The 21,627-nt window shown below is 39.9% G+C and overlaps 1 protein-coding gene across 1 annotated transcript in view; it reads right to left on the minus strand.

Annotated features, from left to right (window-relative positions):
- Positions 1-17,852: 17,852 nt before the first annotated feature.
- Positions 17,853-21,627, minus strand: part of LOC138319159 (follicle-stimulating hormone receptor-like) — a 75,736-nt gene continuing 71,961 nt past the window's right edge. The window contains exon 9 of the mRNA XM_069262102.1: positions 17,853-21,025. Coding sequence (XP_069118203.1) covers positions 18,760-21,025 — 2,266 coding nt within the window. The 3' untranslated portion in view covers positions 17,853-18,759. The remainder of the gene's footprint in view (positions 21,026-21,627) is intronic.

The following is a 21,627-nucleotide window of genomic DNA, read 5'->3' on the forward strand; positions in this document are numbered from 1 at the left end:
CCAGACAGCCTCTCTTGTGTGTAACCAGATAGTCTCTCTTGTGTGTAACCAGACAGTCTCTCTTGTGTGTAACCAGACAGCCTCTGTTGTGTGTAACCAGACAGCCTCTCTTGTGTGTAACCTCTTATTAACAGTCAGGGTCATTTATAGACAGTCTCTCTTGTGTGTAACCAGACAGCCTCTCTTGTGTGTAACCAGACAGTCTCTCTTGTGTGTAACCAGACAGCCTCTCTTGTGTGTAACCAGACAGCCTCTCTTGTGTGTAACCAGACAGCCTCTCTTGTGTGTAACCAGAAAGCCTCTCTTGTGTGTAACCAGAAAGCCTCTCTTGTGTGTAACCTCTTCTTAATCTGTCGTGGTCCGCTCATAGAGGGTCTTGTTTGTAATAGACAGTCTCTCTTCTGTGTAACCAGTAAGCCTCTCTTGTGTGTACCAGATAGCCTCTCTTGGGTGTTTATAGACAGCCTCTCTTGTGTGTAACCTCTTACTAACAGTCAGGGTCATTTATAGACAGTCTCTCTTGTGTGTAACCAGACAGCCTCTCTTGTGTGTAACCAGTCAGCCTCTCTTGTGTGTAACCAGACAGCCTCTCTTGTGTGTAACCAGAAAGCCTCTCTTGTGTGTAACCTCTTCTTAATAGTCGTGGTCATTCATAGACCAGTCTCTCTTGTATGGTAACCTCTTTGCCCTCTCTTGTGTGTAACCAGACAGCCTCTCTTGTATGTAACCTCAGTATTAACTTGTGTGTCCTCTCTTGTGTGTAACCAGACAGCCTCTCTGTGTGTAACCCAGTAGCCTTTCTCTGTGTGTAACCAGAAAGCCTCTCTTGTGTGTAACCAGAAAGCCTCTCTTGTGTGTAACCTCTTCTTAATAGTCGTGGTCATTCATAGACAGTCTCTCTTGTGTGTAACCAGACAGCCTCTCTTGTGTGTAACCAGACAGCCTCTCTTGTGTGTTACCTCTATATTAACAGTCAGGGTCATTTATAGACAATCTTTCTTGTGTGTAACCAGACAGCCTCTCCTGTGTGTAACCAGTCAGCCTCTCTGGTGTGTAACCAGACAGCCTCTCTTTTGTGTAACCAGACAGCCTATCTTTTGTGTAACCAGACAGTCTCTCTTGTGTGTAACCGGACAGCCTCTCTTTTGTGTAACCAGACAGCCTATCTTTTGTGTAACCAGACAGTCTCTCTTGTGTGTAACCAGACAGCCTCTCTTGTGTGTAACCAGACAGCCTCTCTTGTGTGTAGCCAGACAGCCTCTCTTGTGTGTAACCCTCTTATTAACAGTCAGGGTCATTTATAGACAGTCTATCTTGTGTGTAACCTCTTACTAACAGTCAGGGTCATTTATGGACAGTCTCCCTTGTCTGTAACCAGACAATCTTTCTTGTGTGTAACCAGACAACCTCTCTTGTGTGTATCCAGACAGCCTCTCTTTTGTGTAACCAGACAGTCTCTCTTTTGTGTAACCTCTTATTAACAGTCATGGTCATTTATAGACAGTCTCTCTTGTGTGTAACCAGACAGCCTCTCTTTTGTGTAACCTCTTATTAACAGTCATGGTCATTTATAGACAGTCTCTCTTGTGTGTAACCAGACAACCTCTCTTGTGTGTAACCAGACAGCCTCTCTTGTGTGTAACCAGACAGCCTCTCTTGTGTGTAGCCAGACAGCCTCTCTTGTGTGTAACCAGAAAGCCTCTCTTGTGTGTAACCAGAAAGCCTCTCTTGTGTGTAACCTCTTCTTAATAGTCGTGGTCATTCATAGACAGTCTCTCTTGTGTGTAACCAGACAGCCTCTCTTGTGTGTAACCAGACAGCCTCTCTTGTGTGTTACCAGACAGCCTCTCTTGTGTGTTACCTCTATATTAACAGTCAGGGTCATTTATAGACAATCTTTCTTGTGTGTAACCAGACAGCCTCTCCTGTGTGTAACCAGTCAGTCTGAACCATTTATGCATCTCTCTTTGTGTAACCTCCAGACAGCCTCATCTTGTGTGTAACCAGACAGCCTCTCTTTTGTGTAACCAGATAACCTAATCTTAGTGTGTGTAACCTCTTCTGTGGTTAACCAGTCAGGGTCTTGTGGTGTGTAACAGACAGTCTCTCTTGTGTGTGTAACCAGACAGCCTCTCTTTGTGTTAACCAGAAACCTCTCTTGTGTGTAACAGCCTCTTCCTTTGGGGTAACCTCTCTTTCAGTCGTAGGGTCATTTATAGACAGTCTCTCTTGTGATTGGTAACCAGGACAGCCTCTCTCTTGTGTGTAACCAGACACCTCTCTTGTGTGTAACCAGGGACAGCTCCTCTCTTGTGTGTAACCTGACAGTCTCTCTTGTGTGTAACCAGACAGCCTATCCTTGGTGTAATGTAGCCTCATCTCTCTTGAGTGTGTAACCAGACAGCCTCTCTTGTGTGTAACCACGACATATCTTCTTGTGTGTAACCAGACATTCTCCTCATGTGTGTGTACCCGGCAGCCTCTCTTGTGTGTAACCAGACAGCCTCTCTTGTGTGTAACCTCTTATTAACAGTCATGGTCATTTATAGACAGTCTCTCTTGTGTGTAACCAGACAGCCTCTCTTGTGTGTAACCTCTTATTAACAGTCAGGGTCATTTATAGACAGTCTCTCTTGTGTGTAACCAGTCGACAGTCTCTCTTTGTGTGTAACCAGACAGCATCTCTTGTGTGTTAACCAGACAGTCTCTCTTGTGTGTAACCAGATAGCCTCTCTTTTGTGTAACCCTCTTATTAACAGGTCAGGGTCATTTACCAGACAGTCTCTCTTGTGTGTGTAACTCAGACAGCCTCTCTTGTGTGTAACCTCTTATAGACAGTCACTGTGTCTGTAACCAGACATCTCTCTTGTGTGTAAATAGACAACCTCTCTTGTGTGTAACCAGACAGCCTCTCTTGTGTGTAACGTTCTCTTATTAGACAGTCAGGGTCTTTTTATTGACAGTCTATCTCTTGTGTGTAACCAACAGCTTCTCTTGTGTGTAACCTGAAAACCTCTATGGAACAGGTCTTGTGGTCATTAACAGACAGTCCTCTCTTGTGTGTAACCAGAACAGCCTCTCTTGTGTGTAACTTCTTTGTGTTTCCAGACAGCCTCTCTTGTGTGTAACCAGACAGCCTCTCCTTGTGTGTAACCTCTTCTTAATAGTCGTGGTCATTCATAGACAGTCTCTCTTGTGTGTAACCAGACAGCCTCTCTTGTGTGTAACCAGTCAGCCTCTCTTGTGTGTAATACCAGGACAGCCTCTCTTGTGTGTAACAGAACTTCCTCTCTTGTGGTGTAACCAGTTAATCAGGCCTTCTCTTGTGTGTAACCTGACAGCCTCTCTTGTGTGTAACCAAGACAGCCTCTCTTGTGTGTAACCAGACATCCTCTCTTGTGTGTAGCCAGACAGCCTCTCTTGTGTGTAACCAGAAAGCCTCTCTTGTGTGTAACCAGACAGCCTCTCTTGTGTGTAACCTCTTATTAACAGTCAGGGTCATTTATAGACAGTCTCTCTTGTGTGTAACCAGACAGCCTCTCTTGTGTGTAACCAGACAGCCTCTCTTGTGTGTAACCAGACAGCCTCTCTTGTGTGTAACCAGACAGCCTCTCTTGTGTGTAACCAGACAGCCTCTCTTGTGTGTAACCTCTTATTAACAGTCAGGGTCATTTATAGACAGTCTCTCTTGTGTGTAACCTCTTACTAACCAGTCAGGGTCATTTATGGACAGCCTCTCTTGTGTGTAACAAGACAGCCTCTCTTGTGTGTAACCAGACGATAAGCCTCTCTTGTGTGTATCCAGACAGCTCTCTTGTGTGTAACCAGATAGCCTCTCTTGTGTGTATAGACAGCCTCTCTTGTGTGTAACCAGACAGCCTCTCTTGTGTGTAACCAGAAAGCCTCTCTTGTGTGTAACCAGAAAGCCTCTCTTGTGTGTAACCAGACAGTCTCTCTTGTGTGTAACCAGACAGCCTCTCTTGTGTGTAACCAGACAGCCTCTCTTGTGTGTAACCTCTTATTAACAGTCAGGGTCATTTATAGACAGTCTCTCTTGTGTGTAACCAGACAGCCTCTCTTGTGTGTAACCAGACAGCCTCTCTTGTGTGTAACCAGACAGCCTCTCTTGTGTGTAACCAGACAGCCTCTCTTGTGTGTAACCAGACAGCCTCTCTTGTGTGTAACCAGACAGCCTCTCTTGTGTGTAACCAGACAGCCTCTCTTGTGTGTAACCAGACAGCCTCTCTTGTGTGTAACCAGATAGCCTCTCTTGTGTGTAACCAGACAGCCTCTCTTGTGTGTAACCAGACAGCCTCTCTTGTGTGTAACCAGACAGCCTCTCTTGTGTGTAACCAGACAGCCTCTCTTGTGTGTTACCAGACAGCCTCTCTTGTGTGTTACCTCTTATTAACAGTCAGGGTCATTTATAGACAATCTTTCTTGTGTGTAACCAGACAGCCTCTCCTGTGTGTAACCAGTCAGCCTCTCTGGTGTGTAACCAGACAGCCTCTCTTTTGTGTAACCAGACAGCCTCTCTTTTGTGTAACCAGACAGCCTCTCTTGTGTGTAACCAGACAGCCTCTCTTTTGTGTGTAACCAGACAGCCTCTCTTTTGTGTAACCAGACAGTCTCTCTTGTGTGTAACCAGACAGTCTCTCTTGTGTGTAACCTCTTTTAATAGTCTGTCTTTATAGACAGTCTCTCTTGTGTGTAACCAGAAGTCTCTCTTGTGTGTAACTCTCTTCTTAATAGTCGTGGTCATTTATAGACAGTCTCTCTTGTGTGTAACCAGACAGCCTCTCTTGTGTGTAACCTCTTATTAACAGTCATGGTCATTTATAGACAGTCTCTCTTGTGTGTGTAACCTCTTATTAACAGTCATGGTCATTTATAGACAGTCTCTCTTGTGTGTAACCAGACAGCCTCTCTTTTGTGTAACCTCTTATTAACAGTCATGGTCATTTATAGACAGTCTCTCTTGTGTGTAACCAGACAGCCTCTCTTGTGTGTAACCAGACAGCCTCTCTTGTGTGTAACTTCTTATTAACAGTCATGGTCATTTATAGACAGCCTCTCTTGTGTGTAACCAGAAAGCCTCTCTTGTGTGTAACCAGACAGCCTCTCTTGTGTGTAACCAGACAGCCTCTCTTGTGTCATGTAACCAGACAGTCTCTCTTGTGTGTAACCAGACAGCCTCTCTTGTGTGTAACCAGACAAGCCTCTCTTGTGTGTAACCTCTTATTAACAGTCAGGGTCATTTATAGACAGTCTCTCTTGTGTGTAACCAGACAGCCTCTCTTGTGTGTAACCAGACAGCCTCTCTTGTGTGTAACCAGACAGTCTCTCTTGTGTGTAACCAGACAGCCTCTCTTGTGTGTAACCAGACAGTCTCTCTTGTGTGTAACCAGACAGCCTCTCTTTGTGTGAAACCAGACAGCTCTTTGTGTGTAACCAGACAGTCTCTCTTGTGTGTAACCAGAAGTCTCTCTTGTGTGTAACCTCAGCCTCTCGTCGTGTAACCAGACAGCCTCTCTTGTGTGTACCAGACAGCCTCTCTTGTGTGTAACCAGACAGCCTCTCTTTGTGTGTAACCAGACAGCCTCTCTTGTGTGTAACCTCTTATTAACAGTCAGGGTCATTTATAGACAGTCTCTCTTGTGTGTAACCAGACAGTCTCTCTTGTGTGTAACCAGACAGCCTCTCTTGTGTGTACCAAAAGTCTCTCTTTGTGTAATAGTAGTCGTGGTCATTTATAGACATCTCTCTTGTGTGTAACCAGACAGCCCTCTTGTGTGTAACCAGACAGCCTCTCTTGTGTGTAACCAGACAGCCTCTCTTGTGTGTAACCTCTTATTAACAGTGAGGGTCATTTGCAGACAGCCTCTTTTGTGTGTAACCAGACAGTCTCTCTTGTGTGTAACCAGACAGTCTCTCTTGTGTGTAACCAGACAGCCTCTCTTGTGTGTAACCTCTTATTAACAGTCAGGGTCATTTATAGACAGCCTCTCTTGTGTGTAACCAGACAGTCTCTCTTGTGTGTAACCAGACAGTCTCTCTTGTGTGTAACCAGACAGCCTCTCTTGTGTGTAACCAGACAGCCTCTCTTGTGTGTAACCAGACAGCCTCTCTTGTGTGTAACCTCTTATTAACAGTCAGGGTCATTTATAGACAGTCTCTCTTGTGTGTAACCAGACAAACTCTCTTTGTGTCCTAACCTCATTATTAACAGACAGTCTCTCTTGTGTGTAACCAGACAGCCTCTCTTGTGTGTAAACCTCTTATTAACAGTCAGGGTCATTTATAGACAGTCTCTCTTGTGTGTAACCAGACAGTCTCTCTTGTGTGTAACCAGACAGCCTCTCTTGTGTGTAACCAGACAGTCTCTCTTGTGTGTAACCTCTTATTAACAGTCAGGGTCATTTATAGACAGTCTCTCTAACCAGACAGTGTTTTAACAGACATTGTGTGTATCCAGACAGCCTCTCTTTTGTGTAACCTCATATTAACAGTCAGGGTCATTTATAGACAGCCTCTCTTGTGTGTATCCACGACAGCCTCTCTTGTGTGTAACCTCTTATTAACAGTGAGGGTCATTTATAGACAGTCTCTCTTGTGTGTAACCAGACATCAGGGTCATTCTTGTGTGTAACCAGACAGTCTCTCTTGTGTGTAACCAGACAGTCCTCTCTTGTGTGTAACCAGACAGCCTCTCTTGTGTGTAACCTCTTATTAACAGTCAGGGTCATTTATAGACAGTCTCTCTTGTGTGTAACCAGACAGCCTCTCTTGTGTGTAACCTCTTCCTAACAGTCAGGGTCATTTATAGACAGTCTCTCTTGTGTGTAACCAGACAGCCTCTCTTGTGTGTAACCAGACAGCCTCTCTTGTGTGTAACTCTTATTAACAGTCAGGGTCATTTATGACAGTCTCTCTTGTTGTAACCAGACAGCCTCTCTTGTGTGTGTAACCAGACAGCCTCTCTTGTGTGTAACCTCTTATTAACAGTCATGGTCATTTATAGACAGCTCTTTTGTGTGTAACCAGACAGTCTCTCTTGTGTGTAACCAGACAGTCTCTCTTGTGTGTAACTTAGACAGTCAGTTCTCTTGTGTGTAACACTCTTATGTAACAGTCAGGGTCATTTATAGACAGTCTCTCTTGTGTGTAACCAGACAGCCCTCTCTTGTATGTAACTAACAGTCATGGTCATTTATAGACAGTCTCTCTTGTGTGTAACCAGACAACTCTCTTGTGTGTAACCAGACAGCCTATCTTGTGTGTAACTTCTTCCTAACAGTCAGGGTCATTAATGGACAGTCTCTCTTGTGTGTAACCAGACAAACTCTCTTGTGTGTAACCTCTTATTAACAGTGAGGGTCATTTGCAGACAGCCTCTTTTGTGTGTAACCTCTTATTAACAGTCAGGGTCATTTATAGACAGTCTCTCTTGTGTGTAACCAGACAGTCTCTCTTGTGTGTAACCAGACAGCCTCTCTTGTGTGTAACCAGACAGTCTCTCTTGTGTGTAACCAGACAGTCTCTCTTGTGTGTAACCAGACAGCCTCTCTTGTGTGTAACCCGTCTACACACAGCCTCTCTTTGTGTGTAACCAGACAGTCTCTCTTGTGTGTAACCAGACAGTCTCTCTTGTGTGTAACCAGACAGCCTCTCTTGTGTGTAACCTCTTATTAACAGTCAGGGTCATTTATAGACAGTCTCTCTTGTGTGTAACCAGACAGCCTCTCTTGTGTGTAACCAGACAGCCTCTCTTGTGTGTAACCTCTTATTAACAGTCAGGGTCATTTATAGACAGTCTCTCTTGTGTGTAACCAGACAGCCTCTTTTGTGTGTAACCAGACAGTCTCTCTTGTGTGTAACCAGACAGTCTCTCTTGTGTGTAACCAGACAGCCTCTCTTGTGTGTAACCTCTTATTAACAGTCAGGGTCATTTATAGACAGTCTCTCTTGTGTGTAACCAGACAGCCTCTCTTGTGTGTAACCTCTTATTAAGTCTCTGTGGGTCATTTATAGACAGTCTCTCTTGTGTGTAACCAGACAGTCTCTCTTGTGTGTAACCAGACAGCCTCTCTTGTATGTAACTTCTTCCTAACAGTCAGGGTCATTTATGGACAGTCTCTCTTGTTTGTAACCAGACAGCCTCTCTTGTTGTGTAACCAGACAGCCTCTCTTGTGTGTAACCTCTTATTAACAGTCAGGGTCATTTATAGACAGTCTCTCTTGTGTGTAACCAGACAGTCTCTCTTGTGTGTAACCAGACAGCCTCTCTTGTGTGTAACCTCTTATTAACAGTCAGGGTCATTTATGGACAGTCTCTCTTGTGTGTAACCAGACAACCTCTCTTGTGTGTAACCAGACAGCCTATCTTGTGTGTAACCAGACTGTCTCTCTTGTGTGTAACCAGACAACCTCTCTTGTGTGTAACCAGACAACCTCTCTTGTGTGTAACCAGACAGCCTCTCTTGTGTGTAACCTCTTATTAACAGTCAGGGTCATTTATAGACAGTCTCTCTTGTGTGTAACCAGACAGCCTATCTTGTGTGTAATCTCTTATTAACAGTCAGGGTCATTTATGGACAGTCTCTCTTGTGTGTAACCAGACAAACTCTCTTGTGTGTAACCTCTTATTAACAGTGAGGGTCATTTGCAGACAGCCTCTTTTGTGTGTAACCTCTTATTAACAGTCATGGTCATTTATAGACAGTCTCTCTTGTGTGTAACCAGACAACCTCTCTTGTGTGTAACCAGACAGCCTCTCTTGTGTGTAACCTCTTATTAACAGTCAGGGTCATTTATAGACAGTCTCTCTTGTGTGTAACCAGACAGCCTCTCTTGTGTGTAACCAGACAGCCTCTCTTGTGTGTAACCAGACAGCCTCTCTTGTGTGTAACCTCTTATTAACAGTCATGGTCATTTATAGACAGTCTCTCTTGTGTGTAACCAGACAGTCTCTCTTGTGTGTAACCAGACAGCCTCTCTTGTGTGTAACCTCTTATTAACAGTCAGGGTCATTTATAGACAGTCTCTCTTGTGTGTAACCAGACAGCCTCTCTTGTGTGTAACCAGACAGCCTCTCTTGTGTGTAACCAGACAGTCTCTCTTGTGTGTAACCAGACAGCCTCTCTTGTGTGTAACCAGACAGCCTCTCTTGTGTGTAACCTCTTATTAACAGCCAGGGTCATTTATAGACAGTCTCTCTTGTGTGTAACCAGACAGCCTCTCTTGTGTGTAACCAGACAGCCTCTCTTGTGTGTAACCTCTTACTAACAGTCAGGGTCATTTATGGACAGCCTCCTATGAGTCTGTATGTTTTTGAAGGATATGGTATATCAGTGTTGTGTCTCCTTGTAATAGGATTCGAATATAAATTGTAAAGATGAGTACGAAAATATTACTGAAGGCTAGGATGTTTTCACCATTCCTTAGTCGTGGATGATCATCAAACATGGACAAACTGTAATGCTTTCATTTATCCAGTGAGTGAGGTTTCACCGCCGAATGGTTTCTCGTATTGTGAACCAAGCTGTTGAAATCTGCGGATTTTGTACAGTTTTTTTTAAGTGACACGTTGTATTCTACATGTGTAGACACTATCAGTATGAAAAAAGATAATAGCTAGGTGTTTCCTATAGATAAATACAGCGATTATCTGTCCGCTAGACTATCACACAGCTAAGAAATGCTCAATCATGGATTATAAAAGATACTTGTCTGGGGTCTACAGTTAATAACACAAATGAAAAACAGACTTCGTTTGCACTTTCGGTTTATCTATTATATGTCAGTAAAGATACCTTTGTTCTGTTTGGGTCCTTTAAAACTCAAGCACTCGGTTCTTAAAAAGAACGAATACCAAAATTTTAGCAACTGGGTTATATTAGTTTTTAACATGAATATATGAAAATAATGTATATGACTACCGTAAGCGGCTGAGTGGAGAAAATGCACAATCTTACAAAACCAGTAAACAATTGGTTTACGTCAGGGAAGCTAAAGATATTTACTAGTTTCAGATTGGTGTCTATAAATCAGTGTCACTAACTTAAAATTGGTGTCTATAGGCCAGTGTCACTAATTTCAGATTGGTGTCTATAAGTCAGTGTGACTAACTTCAGATTGGTGTTAATAAGTCAGTGTGACTAACTTCAGATTGGTGTCTATAAGTCAGTGTGACTAACTTCATATTGGTGTTTATAAGTCAGTGTGACTAACTTCAGATTGGTGTCTATAAGTCAGTGTGACTAACTTCATATTGGCGTCTATAAGTCAGTGTCACTAACTTCAGATTGGTGTTTATAAGTCAGTGTCACTAACTTCAGATTGGTGTTTATAAGTCAGTGTGACTAACTTCAGATTGGTGTTTATAAGTCAGTGTCACTAACTTCAGATTGGTGTTTATAAGTCAGTGTGACTAACTTCAGATTGGTGTCTATAAGTCAGTGTGACTAACTTCAGATTGGTGTCTATAAGTCAGTGTCACTAACTTCAGATTGGTGTTTATAAGTCAGTGTGACTAACTTCAGATTGGTGTCTATAAGTCAGTGTCACTAACTTCAGATTGGTGTCTATAAGTCAGTGTGACTAACTTCAGATTGGTGTTTATAAGTCAGTGTCACTAACTTCAGATTGGTGTTTATAAGTCAGTGTGACTAACTTCAGATTGGTGTCTATAAGTCAGTGTGACTAACTTCAGATTGGTGTCTATAAGTCAGTGTGACTAACTTCAGATTGGTGTTTATAAGTCAGTGTGACTAACTTCAGATTGGTGTCTATAAGTCAGTGTGACTAACTTCAGATTGGTGTTTATAAGTCAGTGTGACTAACTTCAGATTGGTGTTTATAAGTCAGTGTGACTAACTTCAGATTGGTGTCTATAAGTCAGTGTGACTAACTTCATATTGGCGTCTATAAGTCAGTGTCACTAACTTCAGATTGGTGTTTATAAGTCAGTGTCACTAACTTCAGATTGGTGTTTATAAGTCAGTGTGACTAACTTCAGATTGGTGTTTATAAGTCAGTGTGACTAACTTCAGATTGGTGTTTATAAGTCAGTGTGACTAACTTCAGATTGGTGTTTATAAGTCAGTGTGACTAACTTCAGATTGGTGTCTATAAGTCAGTGTGACTAACTTCAGATTGGTGTCTATAAGTCAGTGTGACTAAATTCATATTGGTGTCTATAAGTCAGTGCGACTAACTTCAGATTGGTGTCTATAAGTCAGTGTGACTAACTTCATATTGGTGTTTATAAGTCAGTGTCACTAACTTCAGATTGGTGTTTATAAGTCAGTGTGACTAACTTCAGATTGGTGTCTATAAGTCAGTGTGACTAACTTCAGATTGGTGTTTATAAGTCAGTGTCACTAACTTCAGATTGGTGTTTATAAGTCAGTGTGACTAACTTCTGATTGGTGTTTATAAGTCAGTGTGACTAACTTCAGATTGGTGTTTATAAGTCAGTGTGACTAACTTCAGATTGGTGTTTATAAGTCAGTGTGACTAACTTCATATTGGCGTCTATAAGTTAGTGTCACTAACTTCAGATTGGTGTTTATAAGTCAGTGTGACTAACTTCATATTGGTGTTTATAAGTCAGTGTCACTAACTTCAGATTGGTGTTTATAAGTCAGTGTGACTAACTTCAGATTGGTGTTTATAAGTCAGTGTGACTAACTTCAGATTGGTGTTTATAAGTCAGTGTGACTAACTTCAGATTGGTGTCTATAAGTCAGTGTGACTAACTTCAGATTGGTGTTTATAAGTCAGTGTGACTAACTTCAGATTGGTGTCTATAAGTCAGTGTGACTAACTTCAGATTGGTGTTTATAAGTCAGTGTGACTAACTTCAGATTGGTGTTTATAAGTCAGTGTGACTAACTTCATATTGGTGTCTATAAGTCAGTGTGACTAACTTCAGATTGGTGTTTATAAGTCAGTGTGACTAACTTCAGATTGGGTGTTTATAAGTCAGTGTGACTAACTTCAGATTGGTGTTTATAAGTCAGTGTGACTAACTTCAGATTGGTGTTTATAAGTCAGTGTGACTAACTTCAGATTGGTGTTTATAAGTCAGTGTGACTAACTTCAGATTGGTGTCTATAAGTCAGTGTGACTAACTTCAGATTGGTGTTTATAAGTCAGTGTGACTAACTTCATATTGGTGTTTATAAGTCAGTGTGACTAACTTCAGATTGGTGTTTATAAGTCAGTGTGACTAACTTCAGATTGGTGTCTATAAGTCAGTGTGACTAACTTCAGATTGGTGTCTATAAGTCAGTGTGACAAACTTCATATTGGTGTTTATAAGTCAGTGTGACTAACTTCATATTGGCGTTTATAAGTCAGTGTGACTAACTTCAGATAGGTGTCTATAAGTCAGTGTGACTAACTTCAGATTGGTGTTTATAAGTCAGTGTGACTAACTTCAGATTGGTGTTTATAAGACAGTGTGACTAACTTCAGATTGGTGTTTATAAGTCAGTGTGACTATCTTCAGATTGGTGTTTATAAGTCAGTGTGACTAACTTCAGATTGGTGTCTATAAGTCAGTGTGACTAACTTCATATTGGCGTCTATAAGTCAGTGTCACTAACTTCAGATTGGTGTTTATAAGTCAGTGTCACTAACTTCAGATTGGTGTCTATAAGTCAGTGTGACTAACTTCAGATTGGTGTTTATAAGTCAGTGTGACTAACTTCAGATTGGTGTTTATAAGTCAGTGTGACTAACTTCAGATTGGTGTTTATAAGTCAGTGTGACTAACTTCATATTGGTGTCTATAAGTCAGTGTGACTAACTTCAGATTGGTGTCTATAAGTCAGTGTGACTAACTTCATATTGGTGTTTATAAGTCAGTGTGACTAACTTCAGATTGGTGTTTATAAGTCAGTGTGACTAACTTCATATTGGTGTCTATAAGTCAGTGTGACTAACTTCAGATTGGTGTCTATAAGTCAGTGTGACTAACTTCAGATTGGTGTTTATAAGTCAGTGTGACTAACTTCAGATTGGTGTTTATAAGTCATTGTGACTTACTTCAGATTGGTGTCTATAAGTATTATAAGTGTGTGTCACTAACAGTAAGGTTACACTGTAGAAAGATACCAGTATGATCGTAATTGGGAGCTGGTTCCTAACATAATGATTGACTCGTTAAGTCAAACAAAAACAAACTTTGATTCTGCTTATCATTAGTATTAGCGATCTATATCAATGGACATTAATTTTATATGATTAGTATTTTCATAAACCAGTTATATATTTCACATGTAATGACGAAGCAAACGATACAAAAATGGTTTATCAGTCAAAACCATTATGACTTTACCCAACAATGCCTCTCGGCGTCATATTATAAAATAATGTTTTGATCAATGGCCGCTGATGTCGATCTACGTTACATCACCACGCACAACCAAGGGAATCTGAAAGCTTTCCTAATATACAAATGTTAAAACAAAACGCAAGTCCCCTAGCTTGTGATAGGGTCCTATTACAAACCTCATTTAGATACCATGATACGTAAATCAATCCCCGCATGTTAACTGACTTTTCCAACTTTGGCTTTGAAATACGAAATCTACGAAGCGCGTGTTATGATTTTGTACAGGACTCGTCCAAAGGCCCATAAACTATCAAATGATTAAACCTGTTTACCACACAAGTGTATACATTTTACATATCATTTCATCTGTTTTGTTCTGTTCAGTGGGACGAGGAATTCAATTTGCCTTTAGATTAAATCACCATCTACATCATATAGGCGAATGCTCTATTCAATCAGGGAATAATACCGCTCCATGCATTGGTCATAACTTCGAATATACTCCCGCCGACCTTTGATACTATTTAATGGAGAGGTTTTTTAACACCCAATAGGGTCACCATGATGTACCGTATACATGTATGTACAAAATCAACATTACAGGAATCAACGAACGATTACCAAGCGTCAAATATAGACACCTTTTAACGCAACCGGAAGTTTTAAACAAATAGTACGCGCATGTATCAATGGGGACAACCTACGTCATCGGAAGGGATATCGGGCACACAAAAACAATAAAAAAACGCCCGCTTCAAGATGAAAAGCGGCTGAAATTATCACATAAAAGCAATGCATCTTCTAAATCTATCGTGCGTCAAAGACAGTGTGTTGTTAGAGACTCTGTGAAACTATTAGAAATCGTCAAACTAGCTCAAATAATGCAAACACCTCGACACAATATTTTTCGACAGCAGGGATATCGGTCACATTTTTTCACAAACACGTTATAAGTTGTAAATAAACAAATTTTGCCGTCACAAAACTGTCCCGTTTACTAAAGTGTGATATATGAATGTTGAAAGAAAATATTTCAATCGTTATATCTGCTAGTGGAGAAACATAGACGGTGCTTTATTAGAAATTATAAAAGGGATATTGGTCACACTTAGAACTTTAGGGGTATCGGTCACATCCAAAATTACTAAAACTGAATATAACAGCATTGTACATGTAGTCGTTATTTAAGCAGCATGCGACTCCAGTGGATACGCCGCAAAAAATACCTTTATTGAATTTATCTGATCTTGAAAGACGACTTTTAACCCACTATCAGCAAATGGTTGGCGAGCTATTGAAATCGCCTTTCGTCCATTGCTCGTCATCCGTCCGTTTTTTGTTTTGACAGCGTGGCTATCGGTCACAATTTATTCACTGAAAATATGTCAAGTGTAAATTTCGTAACTTTATTGTTATTTACTGATATAAATTACCTTATATTTCAAGTAGTAACTATAGTTCATTTTTATCCGCTTCAAAAGTGACGTACCTGTATAATTGGCGTTTTGTTTTTGAAAGAATGTCGTTCACATGGTAACGGTCAAATCCAAAGTTTTTGAAATGGTTTGTCGCTTCGTAAAGATTGCTGAAATATTGCAGCTTGGTTTTCCTTATCTAATCATTCAAGAGGAAATACTACCGAGATACATGAAACATCATTAACTATTATCGTAACTATTTTTTGCTGAATACTTTGGTTATTCGTACACTGTATATTGTTTTGTTTTTGTCTATACATGTATTTGTACATACCCATTTGTTCTTGCATTGCCTTTGCGTGGAATGCTTGCTGAAGCAAAGTGGAACTGGGGCAACCCTTACCAAGACAAATTACATCTCCATGTAGTACCATTGTACTATTTTGAAGTACGTTTCTGTGTTAAAGTAATTATAATTTAAAAACTTCGCAGTGACAATATATAAGAAACTACATAAAACTTAAAGATGTAAAGGCATCCGATGTAAACAAAAATACGTGAATACAAGATAGACAGGATCACTGAGGGTTTTTAGCTGATAGCGTTTGTACAGTTCTTCATGACAGTTCACTGATAGTTTCTCCAAAGATTTTCAACTCAATAATTTGCTTTATACAAATTAACACACTATAACGGTTGAAAAGGTAAATAGAATATATCTTAACAACAATATCACAAATGATCATACGCAAACAAATTATAAAAGCAAATCAATCGATAACAAGAGGCCCAGGAAACATCGTGACGTCTACCATTGGTTTGCAAATTAGTCATTTTGATATGTGGGTCCAATATCTTTAGCGCTTCATGTTGAATTAGCCGATGTCCAGTTGGCATTCATGCTCCCCTAATTGTCAACTGGACGCATTTTCATTTGATAACAATTGTAAAGGAAAAAAGCAATATCGTCAAGGACGAAACAACTATAGTTTATGTGATCGATGGCACAAAAATTATGACGTTACATGAAAATAGGCGGATAGCAGATCATGCACCCCTGAATGTCAAATGCACTTGGTAAGTATAAATAGTGGGGTTGCAGTGAAAAAGTAAATATATCTACATGTATATGAATGCTATTAAGCACCGTGGTAGTCAAAAATTTCCAAGATAGCCAAATATTCATTATTTTGTAATATTATCTGTCCCAAAAATGAGCATTAATAAATACAACCCTATGACATAAATGAATATCAAAATATCTATATCAGACAAGATATTTGATAATTGTATGTCTACATGGTAACGAACTTCAAGTTGTCGACTACCGTGCTTTAATTTGTGCATTATGCACAACAATGGTAAAGAGAGAGATAGTACTTATAAAATTCCAGAAAGGTCCATTAAGTACATAAATATGGGTAATAACTCCTATATGAAAACCAAAGATGACTACCAGTTGGCCATTGTGTCAATGGATCGGTCCCAATATGAAATATGCATAACTATGCTCACATGTGGAATTTGAACCATAGCAGCAAGTTCAACTATTAGAATCAAGAAAGATGATTTTCTAAACATGGAATTTAAAATAGATCCTTAATACTCTCTGGCAAATACATGTATTTGTATCGAAACAAATGATGTTTTCTTGTTTCCCATCTCGATTTCTGATTGATCCCGAAATATTTTATACATAACTGGATCTACATATGAAACCCCTCCAGTACTTTCAGAGAAATAACAGAAACAAAAGACGGATGGATGACAATGGGGGGAAAGGTTTTTTATAGCTCGCCAACCATTTGCTGATAATCGGTTAAAAAGTCATCTTTCAAGATCAGATAAATTCAATAAAAGTGTATTGGCGCTTTTCCACTGGAGTTGCATGAATGCGTAAATAACGACTACATGTACAATGCTGTAATATTCAGTTTTCGTAATTTTGGATGTGACCGTTACCCCTAAAGTTCTAAGTGTGACCGATATCACTTTCATAATTTCTAATTAAGCACCGTCTATGTTTCTCCACTAGAAGATATAATGAATGAAATATTTTCTTTCAATAGTCATATATTACATATTAGTAAATGGGACGGTTTTGTGGCAGCAAAATTTATTTTTTTACAACTTGTTACGTTTTATTGAATAAAATGTGACCGATATCCCTGCTGTCGAAAAATATTGTGTCGAGGTGTTTGCACTATCTGAGCTAGTTTGACGATATTTAATAGCTTCATAGAATCTCTAACAATACACTGTCTTTGACGCACGATAGATTTAGAAGATGCATTGCTTTTATGTCATAATTTCAGCCGATTTTCATCTTGAAGCGGGCGTTTTTTCATTGTTTTTGTGTGCCCGATATCCCTTCCGATGACGTAGGTTGTCCCCATTGATGTATAGTACTATACCAGTTGAAGAAAGTATCAACGTACATCAAACAAGCCCAGAAGCTTACCAAAATATCAGGCTTGACTCTGGCAAGTGTTGTTACGTTTTCCCTTTGGATGGTCTCCCGACAGTGGACTCAGTATGTTATTGAACGTCTTGATTATATATATATATATATATATATATTGCTTTCTTCCTTTAGTAATTGGGAACCATTTTAGTTTTGGTAGTGGTATAAGAGATATGCTTAAAATGTTAGTAAAAATCTAAACAAAATCCATTGACATTGTACCAGGCAATATAATCACCTTGATGTTTTTTAAATCGACGAACAGCAGACAGTCCGATATTCTTCCATTACATTTGTGATGTACATTGTATATGGTATACTGAGTGTATTGGCATGGACCAGCCAGTATTACACGTGTAGGTATGAGAGAAAGTTATGGTTCATGCGTTGGTAAATATCCCTACAGCCATATGCCAGTTTATTTAGTGATTTTCCTCAATTTTAATAGCTATGAGTGTTGTATCGATACCAAACTTATAAAGTAACTTATAGTATAAGTAATGGAAATAATTTGAGATAGTTCTGTTAGTTATAATAAACATCAAAATATGTTTGCGGAGAATGGAAATTAGTGTAAATATGCGGGAGTCCAAATTTTCAATAAACATCCTTTTATCCACACCAAAAGATCAACTGTACAAATATACGTCAAAATACAGTTTTAATGAAGTTATTTCGATTAAATGATAATAAGTAACAATATATCTGGTTTAAATCCTCACACAACTTCAGACATCATCAATTGTTTGGGTTACCTCATATAGCAACCCACTTTCTCACTGACATTTATAAAGGACTGACATCCTATATTGTCACTTGTAAAGAATGATAGCGGTAACGACTAGAAATCCACACACTACAACACTAAAATAACGAATGGTACATAATCAGCTGAGCAAATGTTGTCCATAATATTTACAATAATCAATTTTGAAGTATTTTGCTCCAAAAGAATTTTCAATACCTTATACTGAATTACATTTTGAGATGTTTGTTTTAGTCTAAAATCAGTTGTGATAGGTACTTATATGAAGTGTTAACTCTCCACCACCACTATCAACAACTGGGACACAAGCGGTTATAATTAGGTAATAGTACATGTTGGTAAAATCGGTACATGTTGATAACATAATCTTATAACCTTGATAATGATAACTTAAAGCCTTTGGATTATAAGGCTTATGTAGTTGCTAAAGCGGAAAACCTTTCCGTCGACTTTGTTATGCTATTTTATAATACTAAATAGGTCTTTATCTTGCCCGCAAAATAACATAGTATCAGTTTGTGGAATGAAAAAAACTTATGATTGAAATTAAAAAAAAAACAAAAAAACAACAACACAATAGACATCTTACAGCACTAAGACAAAATAAAACGAATCAGCGGAATATTACATGTAGATGCACAGTTTATGTTACGGCAAGATTGAGACGGTCTTTCACAGGGCGATCACCTTATTATGGCTAAAACGGTTTCTCCGGATTGGTGAACATACCACCTGGCAGGAATGTTTATAATTTATTTATAAAAGGAACTCATCTTTGATCCGACATGTCGATAACGTCGTCATCATCCGCCATCTTGAAATGAACGAATCTGTTAGTGAGACTGTGGCGTTGCTGCCTGGGCACGCCTTCGTCAGATTCTCCAAGTAAAGACTGGCGAACCTTTTTCTCGTCGTCATTATCATCTTCACTCTCCGAAACTTCGTCGTTATTCACGTGTGGACTATGATTTAGCAGACATGAATCAGCGTGTTCCTCCGATATAGGATAGAACATATCTGCTGTAGTCGATCCAGGGCCATCATCCCGAAGTTCCCACGAGTTGGAGGCATCCGTGTAAATATCGCTCAAGCACGATGTTTCTGTATAATTACCGCTTTGACTCGACGAGTAGGTATCGGAACTAAACTGGTGGCCATAAGATGGCCGCCCTTGGTGACCACTGCTCTTTCTTCGCCCAGGTAAAAATATGACATAATCGCTTGGAGTCCTAGCGAAAGGTGGTGGGGTATTTGCCTCTCGGGATTCAGAGTAGTTTATCGTGCCGTCGGACGACGTGTTCGTTTCACGGACAATACTGAGTTTTCGCTCGCATTGACTGTCAATTAGATCGTTGCGCACTTGAGCAACTATCGGAGAGTCTATTTCTTTAGGCGTTCCCTTAGGTGTAATGGTCGGTGACGGGCCACCAGCACTAATTTTCAATGAATTCTTTGAACCTTTGAAACTCATTGAGACTTGAGCAATGGAACTGTTTGTAGGATGAATGACATTATGCAACGCCAAGCTATCTTTTCTAGACTGAGTTAAAGACTTACTACTCACAGTCATTTTATATCTGTTCGCCTTGTCCTTACATATTCCGTATTTATCAAGGATTGCAAACATGTCTTTTCGGAATTGCTTTGTGATTATTACATACAAGAATGGATTTGCACAGGAATTCAATGGATAAAAGAAAACCAGAAGGATTTTCGAATTCGAGATATCGATGAGAGGAAGCCCACTGGAAGCTGTAAGTCCAAAGAAAGCGATTGGAGCCCAACAGACAAAGTTAGTAAAGACTAGCATGGCCATCCGCTTGGCGATAGTAGCGTCGTTACTCCGAGCTGTAGAATCACTGTTTCGTACTTGGCAATACATATTAGTGTAACAACAACAGATGCAGAGAAAAGCAACGCCGTTAATCATAAGTAATGATATGACGTATGCCTGATCAGTAGCGTTTTCAATCTGCATTGGCAGACATACGCTGACGTTACCATAATTACTTATACCTACCAACGGCAGCATGGACATAACGATAGCGTACAGCCAGCCGACCGCCATTACACAGACGGCCTGGCGTATCTTGAGTCTCTTTGTTAGGTGAATGGCATGGCTAATGGCATACCAACGCTCCAATGTAATAACGGTTAGTGTGAAAATTGATAGCTCGGACGCAAAGACGGTCAAGAAACCGGCTGTCTGACATCCACCTTCATTTTGCCACAATATCGCATAGTTAAAATATTCTCCAAGCGTATGAACGTCAATAGATGCCAATAGTAACAAATATATTCCCATAAGAAAATCGGCAAACGCTAGATTACACATTAGGAATTTAGGCACCGTCATTTTCCTTTTACTTGAAGCAAGTACCAACAATACCACGATATTGCCTAGGATTGCTGCCATGACAACAAACCAAACAAAAATCCGTAGCCACTCGTACCCCATCACATCCTCACAAGGATTAAATGCATCCGGTTTCGGAGTACAATCCACTTCTTTATAGTTCTCTTCCCGATAAATGACGCCACATTTCACAACCATTTCACGCTTGTTTTCTGGAACAGGTGGCTGATACCATGGAAATGTATCAATAAGAGATGGAACGTCTGTTGGCAGACCTGCCCAACTATCCTCAAAAATAAAATCTTCCGGGTTATCTGTTACGTCCTCAGGTAAAAAGTCATCATACTTCCGTTTCCGGCGCTGAGATCCACGCGATGTAGTTATTTCTGCCTGATGATTTGTAATTGTAGTCGTAGACGTAGCACAGTCCTGGTGGATCCGGCGCTGTGCCTCCTCATACGCACGTTGTTTTTGATCCCGGCGTTTTTCTGGACTCTCCTTCTCCGGGATCAGAAAGGCACAGCAGTGGTGAGGGTAGTACAGTCGTGCCTTTTTGATTTTTTTGAATGTCCATACAGACGGGAAGTGACGTAGGGATTTGGTTTCTTTTAAGATAAGCTCTTCTACCTCCGATATACCGGATGTTGGCAAACTGGTAATGGCGGTTCTCGACAAGTCTCTGAAAATATTAAAAAGACCATTGTCATTTTAACATAAGGCTGCCATTATTTAAAACGTATTGGAATGCAGTTCGAGTCTAACATCTAAATTTTGGCAACATCCAGGTTAACTAATATTTCGAAGAAATAATATGAATTTAAGGCAAAGCCTCAGAAGAGCGCAGCTACATGTAAAAGATTATAACATCATAACTCTATATTGTCTATATTTTTCTACGAGATTAACAATAAAATATTTCACCGACATGTAAATACTATCGATAGTTAGAAAGAATTCAAAACAATCCAAATGGAATAGTTCAATATACTTCAATCTTGTTTTTATCGGATGCAGAGAAAATTTGGCAACATGCCATGCTATCAAAAATACGCGCGAATCTGTGCCGTCATCTTTGGCGTCAGGTTTTGTGACGTCACTGCTGACGGTGCCGTACGCTTGAGAACATACACAGTACATATTGGACAACTACATTTATTGCGTTGTTCTTGTACATGTGTAAATTAAAACTACTTACAATAATTTTAAAGCGTATACTGATAACACATTTAGTCTAGTACAGAAATTTCAAATCTCGTCGTGCTGATAACGAGAATTAAAACA

This window comes from Argopecten irradians, chromosome 3 (genome assembly GCF_041381155.1).
Source record: "Argopecten irradians isolate NY chromosome 3, Ai_NY, whole genome shotgun sequence".
Classification (NCBI taxonomy): Eukaryota; Metazoa; Mollusca; class Bivalvia; order Pectinida; family Pectinidae; genus Argopecten; species Argopecten irradians.